Source organism: Pelophylax lessonae (assembly GCF_965119305.1).
Source record: "Pelophylax lessonae genome assembly, chromosome: 9".
Classification (NCBI taxonomy): Eukaryota; Metazoa; Chordata; class Amphibia; order Anura; family Ranidae; genus Pelophylax; species Pelophylax lessonae.
This window is the reverse complement of record NC_138776.1, coordinates 231,782,688-231,791,435: the sequence shown is the minus strand read 5'-3', so window position 1 is coordinate 231,791,435 and position 8,748 is coordinate 231,782,688. Positions and strand designations below refer to the sequence as shown.

Here is an 8,748-nt window from a genome sequence, read left to right as displayed (position 1 = left end):
CACATACCTACCTACACCCACCTCCTCCTAACTGAGCCACACATACCTACCTACACCCACCTCCTCCTAACAGAGCCACACATACCTACCTACACCCACATCATCCTAACAGAGCCACACATACCTACCTACACCCACCTCCTCCTAACAGAGCCACACATACCTACCTACACCCACCTCCTCCTAACAGAGCCACACATACCTACCTACACCCACCTCCTCCTAACAGAGCCACACATACCTACCTACACCCACATCATCCTAACAGAGCCACACATACCTACCTACACCCACCTCCTCCTAACTGAGCCACACATACCTACCTACACCCACCTCCTCCTAACAGAGCCACACATACCTACACCCACCTCCTCCTAACAGAGCCACACATACCTACCTACACCCACCTCCTCCTAACAGAGCCACACATACCTACCTACACCCACCTCCTCCTAACAGAGCCACACATACCTACCTACACCCACGGCACACAGTGCTCCGCATCTCTTCTACACATCTAATAGCACACAGACATCAGAGATGGGCGCTGATCAATATTTCCTCTTCTAGATCATTCACTTGTTTTAGAATGTAAAAGTTTAAAGGAGAATCATTCTAATGATCGGGAGATCTCATCCTCCGCTCATCTTACAATGATTAGGAAGTCTCCTGTGTTGAGAATGTTATAACTTTTTGAGAAGATAAATCTGTATGATTACCTAAAAGCTCCTATTGGCTGATATATATAATTTATATTCAATTGCCTGCCAATATTTTAATGGTTTAAAATATTTGCAGTAACAGTGGAACCCCAACATGGGCGTCGTGCGATAATAAGTAAAGAGAAACTACTGCTCGTAATCCCCCCCCCCCCCCCCCCCCTATCCTCATATCCGTACACAATAGTGCTGAGTGAGGGATGGGCAGGAAAATGAATCTCCATACAGATGAATTGTTTTCCTCTCCAATCCCGGATGTATTCTTCCCTGTAATGTGTCCGTGTGTGATCTCCTGTGATGACACAGTTCTAGTATGGGGGGAGGGGAGATAGAGGAAAAATCCCTCCTGATCCCCATAGTGACATCTCCATGTGGACTGTGTAAGGTTTACCCCCCTCCCCCCACAAATTAAATGGGCTGATTGGTCATCAGCTCTCTAAGCACGATTCCTAATGACTCGAGATCGATTCCATTGTTTGAAATAAGAAATTATTACGTTTCTAGAAAATGCAACTATGTGTCTCCTGAGAGAATGGGAACCAAAGAGACAAAGATTGTTTAATCTGTTCCTAGGAAAGTGTGTTTTACCGTTAAATATTGTAACATTGTATCTATTAGGGAAGATATAGAGGAAGTGTGAATTGTGTTACAGATGAGTTCCATTGTATTTATTACAATAAATCGGCAAGAGAAAGGATGTCCCTTCTAGATGAGAAATGGGAATGTTTTCTGTGTAATTATATTAGAGGTGAGCTTTACTTCCACACTGAGCTTCGGAGCGCAGAGAAGGGAGAGAAAAGAAAGATGTGGTGAAGGTGATCCCGGGGAATGTATAGGAATGTAGTAGCCGGTATTTTCCAGCATGTAGTCGGTGTGATGAGGTAGTATATATATATAGAGCTCTGTATATAGGAGGATGTGGTGGCTCTGAAAAGAGCCTTTGTGTTGGGATGATGGGAGTAGTAGTAGGAGTGGTGGTGCCCTCCCCTTCTATGCCCTCTCTCCGCGGATGCGGCGTGCCAGCTGTATGTCTTTGGGCATGATGGTGACTCTCTTGGCGTGGATGGCGCAGAGGTTGGTGTCCTCGAAGAGTCCGACGAGATAAGCCTCTGAAGCCTCTTGCAGAGCCATGACGGCGGAGCTCTGGAAGCGCAGGTCGGTCTTGAAGTCCTGGGCGATCTCTCGGACGAGGCGCTGGAAGGGCAGCTTGCGGATGAGCAGCTCGGTGGATTTCTGGTAGCGGCGGATCTCTCGGAGAGCCACGGTGCCGGGCCTGTAGCGGTGAGGCTTCTTGACTCCGCCGGTGGCCGGGGCGCTCTTGCGGGCGGCTTTGGTGGCCAGCTGCTTGCGGGGAGCTTTCCCTCCGGTGGACTTCCGGGCGGTCTGCTTGGTTCTCGCCATCTTTACTCAACTCTCTGCTGGAACAGTGAATGTGAGGCATTGCCGCTCTGCGGAGCCATTTATACACAGCACTGCCTTCCGATTGGACAAGTAACTCACACGCCTTTCAATGATTGGTTTTCTTAAAAAAAGCGGCATTTTTAAAATGCCCGCCAAAATCTGTACGTTATCTTTGTAAGTAGAGTCACCATCTTTGTGTGGGATGGGGGAGGGGAGTTACTTTACATCATACAAGCGATCTCTATTCTCAAAAAGAGAAAACATTCATCAGACATATCTTTATAGATTTAGGAATCATAGACTGTGAGAATGGACTGGCGGTAGATCTCTACCTTTCTATATGATGGGAAATAAAGGATTCCATGTTTCATTATCAGATCTGTGTAGGATCATGGAACTGACCTCTATCAGACATGTAGCAGTTATAGATTTCCTCATATTAAAACTAGAATAAGAAAAAAGTGAAATGACTGGTAGAAATCATGGCACTGCCAGATATGTACAATGAATCAATAACACAAATATTTCATGTCTGAAGAAGCAGATCTGTCCCCTCTTAGAAACATTGTAAACATGTTGCTGGTTTCTAGTTACAAAGTAAATGAAATTCTCTTCGGAGTATTGAATGGCTGAGGATCCTTTCTATCAGTTTTCCTTCCTGCCAAATGAGAAAATATTCATCAGAAATATGATATAAAATAAAAAAAGATCGGAGATTCCTAATCGGTGTAAGAATTAGAAGATCTGAGATTGGACAGTTTTTCTCCATAATACAGTAAATGAGATGACAGAAAATCCTCCTCCGATCTCACTGATCTGATTATTCCGTTCTTAGTGAATAACAAGTAGAAAGTTGACTTGCACAGCTTATTCCATCCAGCACAATTCTGTACTAACATGGAGGGACAGATCTCTGAGCAGACAATGAATCGTCCCCCCAGCATTGCCCTCCCTGCTCCGGGCAGATCTGGGATCAGTCGGTGTCATTGTTTCCAGATGGATCAGCGCTCAGGAAGTTTTCTATCAGATCCATTTGAATGAAATTGAACTAAACTGCTCCAATGTATTCTCTATGGAGGAGAAACACTGACACCTGCTGGTAAAAAGAGGAATGACTTCCGTGCGGGGATCTGTGAAGAGATACAATGTAATTTCATGGCTTCCTTTCCGAATCCATAGGAACAGAATAAAACGGATTAGTGTGTGCAGTTTGATAACAGAATTACAATTCATAGCTGAAGATCTGAGGAAATGGCATCCAGACTGCAAAATTTATCGGATTATTTTGCATGTTTTTTTTGTGTCAGATAAAACCTTTAGAAGTCGGCAGATGAGGGATCGCTCGGTGCGATCATTATTTCTAGATGTCCCATGTGGATCAGTATTAAATCCTAACACCTATTGCTGAATTCCCCTTTCAATCAAATCCCTGTGTAATAATTATAATAGGTGTGCCGCTACTGCACCTTTCACACATAGATAGATAGATTTTCGGTCTATCTATCTATCTATCTATCTATCTATCTATCTATCTATCTATCTATCTATCTATCTATCTATCTATCTATCTATCTATCTATCTATCTATCTATCTATCTATCTATCTATCTATCTATCTATCTATCTATCTATCTATCTATCTATCTATCTATCTATCTATCTATCTATCTATCTATCTATCTATCTATCTATCTATCTATCTATCTATCTATCTATCTATCTATCTATCTATCTATCTATCTATCTATCTATCTATCTATCTATCTATCTATCTATCTATCTATCTATCTATCTATCTATCTATCTATCTATCTATCTATCTATCTATCTATCTATCTATCTATCTATCTATCTATCTATCTATCTATCTATCTATCTATCTATCTATCTATCTATCTATCTATCTATCTATCTATCTATCTATCTATCTATCTATCTATCTATCTATCTATCTATCTATCTATCTATCTATCTATCTATCTATCTATCTATCTATCTATCTATCTATCTATCTGTCTATCTGTCTATCTGTCTATCTGTCTATCTGTCTATCTGTCTATCTGTCTATCATCTTATGTGGATCTAAGATCGATCTGTAATGAATGATCAATTTGTCTATACAGTGGTACACTTCTAATTAAACAAGTAGGCTAAAATATCTGATTGCTGAGAATGGGGCATGTTTGATCCAGGGTGTATTGCTGCAGAATAACACATTAACTGATACAGTGCAATGATGTGGTGAGATTGGTTGGTGTATGAGCACTGAGGGATGGAATTGGTTTGTACCCCTCTGGTTATGTGCAGCAGCTGTGCAGGGTCCTATCCCATTCTAATAGAAGATGATGAGAGATCCGGGATTCTGGAGACATAATACATTGTGTGACATCTCATCTGTTCCAGGACTCTGGGGGAACATGACTTGTGAGAGATCAGCAAAGGGTTCTAGATGTCACAATCTATCCGTGCAGTGTATGACCTGAAGGAACCCAGAGCCGAGCGTTCATTGTGGGGACTTTATATAGTAATCTGGATAGGAAGGTCACCAGTGGAAGGTGTTAGAACATCTGTTATAAACAGGAGGATGGATTGAGGGGAGAACTTTATATGCAGGAAGCGTTAATGGTCTATGAAGTCTTCTCTGGTCAAAATATGTAATAAAAAGTCGGCTAAACGATTGTGATAATTATTGGGAAGGAAATGGATTTCTAGAAAATATTGGAAAACTGATAATTCTTCATAAGACTATTGTCTAAATGTTGGGGTGGCTAGAAGAATTTTAGTTTCCATATTGATGGAAAAAAAAGGGGGAGGGCAGTTGTATGGACATTTGAGTGCGCTCACATCTCTGGTATTCTTCTTTCTTTTTTCCGGTTGGGGTCATTTATCTAGGAGATCTGCACTCTACTAAAAGCTGGGAGGTATTATGTCTCGTTTTGGGTGGGGTGGGGGTGTTACAAATGCTGCATTTTATGGTATTTTTGCGATTTCTATGTACTTCATAATATATTATTTTATATATTCTTTTTTTATATTAGGATACTATTATATTTTATTCACTGAATGTGAATATTCCGATGTCTGAGTATGTAGTGAGGACATTTATTTGGAGGATCCTGGGTGACGTCAGAGACATGACCTCACCAGTAATGATGATCAGGTAACATCCAATGGTCACCCAAAAGGAGTGAAATGTTGTTCTTTCTATTGAACAAAGAGCATCATCGAGCGGGAAATTCAAATCACGGAACTGCTGAGGATTGGATGATTGAGAGCACAGAGAGGCGGACTTATTGTGACGTCTGGACGCGCCCTCCTCCAACCCCTCCCCCTTATTCTCCATCAGGTCCGCATATGCTGCATATAAAGCGAGGCTGGGTGCTTTTACTTCACATTCGTCTGATACACGAAGAGCTTGGAGATGTCTGGTCGCGGTAAAGGAGGAAAGGGTCTGGGGAAAGGAGGCGCTAAGCGCCACAGGAAGGTGCTCCGGGACAACATCCAGGGCATCACCAAACCCGCCATCCGACGTTTGGCCCGCAGAGGGGGTGTCAAGCGCATCTCCGGTCTCATCTATGAGGAGACCCGCGGAGTGCTTAAAGTCTTCCTAGAGAATGTCATCCGCGATGCCGTCACCTACACCGAGCACGCCAAGAGGAAGACCGTCACCGCCATGGATGTCGTCTATGCGCTCAAACGCCAGGGCCGCACTCTCTACGGATTCGGAGGCTAAACCCCAACATCCACCGACCCACTTCACCTTAACAAAGGTCCTTCTCAGGGCCACCCACCTTCTCCTACAAAGAGCTGTAACCATTTATTTCTCTTAGATCAACTTTTATCACGTCGGAATGAAAGCTTTTTAGCTAAACACATATTAATCCGATTGTACAACTTTATTTTACTTGGAATACAACAGATCGAAGCGATCTAGTGTTTATATTCTCTCCGCTTACAATATCGTTAGATCACTTTATTATTTTTCAGCTAGCTTGTTGAGACACCGATAAACCCCTTTCTTAGGCATTATTTCCAGTCACCTCACATTTCTTTATAGAAAAATTCGGGGTGTGATAAGGGGACAATAAATATCGCTCAGTGACATTTCTAGATGATCATTACTCTATTTTCTCATCATAAAGAAAGGTAGAAGTCATGTGACTGTCGTGTTCTGTGTATAGCGGTGGATTCCGAGCACTTGCAATAAAGGACATTTTTTGGTCAGTAATAATCCGGTCACCCCTCTCTAATCTGATTGAAATTAAAGTGTTGATGTTTTTCCAATCAAAGTTGATCTCAGTATTCAGGGTCGGATTTGGCGGTATAAAAGAAATGGATTTTTGTGTAACGATTTACACAATTCAGGCGGGTGAAATTTGAAATATTGGCCAATCAGAGTTGTGGGAGATCCCACAGCCAGCCACTAATGTCTTTCCTATGAGTACAAAGAAAGTGTGCGCTCCCTCTCCTTTCTCAGAGTAGAGGTCACGTGTTCAGTGACTTTCTAATCATCTCTACAGCAGGGCGGACTCTGAAGTATCAAACAACAAAACGGACGTTTATCAATGTATGGATTATCGTTGTGAAATAAAGGGACCGTTGATGAATGTTCCACAATAGAAGCTGCTGTATTATCGTGATGGTAGATGGGAAGTGTAAAGAGAATTGTGGCGGGAAACATGAAGATTGCAGCAATCAGAACTGTGAGATTCCATGAGAGATGACATGACAATGTATATTTGTGTTGCGGTGAGAGTGAAGGAGGGGGGGGGGGATTGTTATTTCTAGAATGATTTAAAGTAAAGGATGGAGGAGAATGAAGAGGAGTCCCTGTAATGAGAGGACATTGCTCTATAAAAAGGGACACTGAAAGCGTTCCAATATAAACATCTATCATCATTTCTTATTACTGCCACGTGTCATCCTAAGACATTGTTCCCCCCCATGGGGAATCACACCTTCTAGTCATAGTAAGTATTTTATTTCCTACCTGGAAAATAAATGCAATCTTTCATTGTTACAATTAGATCTCCGAATAACAATGTAGATGTATGCAGCTCTATGTATGGATGGGTGGGTGGCTCTGAAAAGAGCCGTTGTGTTGGGTGACGTGGATGAACCGGTGGTGATTACTTGGTCTTGGCGGCCTTGTGGCTCTCGGTCTTCTTGGGCAGCAGCACGGCCTGGATGTTGGGTAGGACTCCTCCCTGGGCGATGGTGACGCCCCCGAGCAGCTTGTTGAGCTCCTCGTCGTTGCGGACTGCCAGCTGGAGGTGTCGGGGGATGATGCGGGTCTTCTTGTTGTCGCGGGCGGCGTTACCGGCCAGCTCGAGGATCTCAGCGGTGAGATACTCGAGGACGGCGGCCAGATAAACGGGAGCTCCGGCCCCAACCCGCTCGGCATAGTTACCCTTCCTGAGCAGACGGTGAACACGACCGACTGGGAACTGCAGACCAGCCCGGGATGATCGGGTCTTGGCCTTAGCCCGAACCTTTCCTCCTTGTTTGCCGCGGCCAGACATGTCTCTGTGATATTGGAGTTCTCAAAGAGATATGAATGGCTGCAGCCGCTCCCTTTCCTGTTATACTTTGAATGATATGACGTCTCGCTCTATGATTGGCCACGTTTGAAGCCAGCCAATGCTCTCTAGGTTTGCATCTAGACCAATCGGTAAACGAGGAAGGAAAGCATGACGTCACTCCCCATCACATGACCATGTCTTTCAATAGAAGAGTGAGGAGGAAGGCAGCTCATTTGCATAGGACAGCCTATATAAGCAGCACATGAGGGCAGCGCCAGTACACTTTATCTTCTCAGAGCGGAGAAAACATTCTTATCCCTTATCATGCCTGAACCAGCCAAGTCCGCCCCGGCGCCCAAGAAGGGCTCCAAGAAAGCCGTGACCAAGAGCCAGAAGAAGGACGGCAAGAAGCGGAGGAAGAGTAGGAAGGAGAGTTATGCCATCTACGTCTACAAGGTGCTCAAGCAGGTCCACCCCGACACCGGCATCTCCTCCAAGGCCATGAGCATCATGAACTCCTTCGTCAATGACATCTTCGAGCGCATCGCCGGCGAAGCTTCCCGCCTGGCTCATTACAACAAGCGCTCCACCATCACCTCCCGGGAGATACAGACCGCTGTCCGCCTCCTCCTGCCCGGAGAGCTGGCCAAGCACGCCGTCTCCGAGGGCACCAAGGCCGTCACCAAGTACACCAGCGCCAAGTAATACCCCTCCCCCATCCATCACCCCAACAACACACAAAGGCTCTTCTAAGAGCCACCCACATACTACACAACCGAGCTGTCATACAATTTTTATGTATCGTACAATTTATTACTTTTACAAGTTTTAGCTCTTCGGATAATTTAAAATGGCATCATTAATAATCTTGAGATGAGAAGTAGGTCGGTCAGACTGGAAGGGGAATGAATAAAACCTTCTAATCTCATCCTTCTTTATTGCGGAGATCGTCTCCCCTTTCTGGCTGTATACATTTCCTATTCCTCGCCTTGTACTGCACACACCCAACTGCTCTAATCACCTCTGCTGCATTGTTACAATGAGAGATTCTCCGCAATCTCCCGCCTTACATTGTTCCTTTATCTGGGAAGATCATGAAGCTTTTA

At 44.1% G+C, this 8,748-nt stretch overlaps 4 protein-coding genes across 4 annotated transcripts; 2 read left to right on the top strand and 2 right to left on the bottom strand.

Annotated features, from left to right (window-relative positions):
* Nucleotides 1-1,709: 1,709 nt before the first annotated feature.
* Nucleotides 1,710-2,128, bottom strand: LOC309564747 (histone H3.2; the record flags this gene model as incomplete). The annotated part of the gene is made up of 1 exon (XM_082269429.1): nt 1,710-2,128. The coding sequence occupies exon 1, from the start codon at nt 2,118-2,120 to the stop codon at nt 1,710-1,712; it is 411 nt and encodes a 136-aa protein (XP_082125555.1). The 5' UTR covers nt 2,121-2,128.
* Nucleotides 2,129-5,541: 3,413 nt separating this feature from the next.
* LOC309564839 (histone H4) lies at nt 5,542-5,853 on the top strand (the record flags this gene model as incomplete). The annotated part of the gene is made up of 1 exon (XM_082269522.1): nt 5,542-5,853. The coding sequence occupies one exon, from the start codon at nt 5,542-5,544 to the stop codon at nt 5,851-5,853; it is 312 nt and encodes a 103-aa protein (XP_082125648.1).
* A 1,396-nt stretch (nt 5,854-7,249) lies between these two features.
* LOC309564783 (histone H2A type 1-like) lies at nt 7,250-7,642 on the bottom strand (the record flags this gene model as incomplete). The annotated part of the gene is made up of 1 exon (XM_082269465.1): nt 7,250-7,642. The coding sequence occupies one exon, from the start codon at nt 7,640-7,642 to the stop codon at nt 7,250-7,252; it is 393 nt and encodes a 130-aa protein (XP_082125591.1).
* Nucleotides 7,643-7,966: 324 nt separating this feature from the next.
* On the top strand, nt 7,967-8,347 carry LOC309564815 (histone H2B 1.1; the record flags this gene model as incomplete). Its single annotated transcript, XM_082269498.1, has 1 exon — nt 7,967-8,347. One exon carries the CDS (start codon nt 7,967-7,969, stop codon nt 8,345-8,347), a length of 381 nt encoding a protein of 126 aa, XP_082125624.1.
* Between the last annotated feature and the right edge of the window lie 401 nt (nt 8,348-8,748).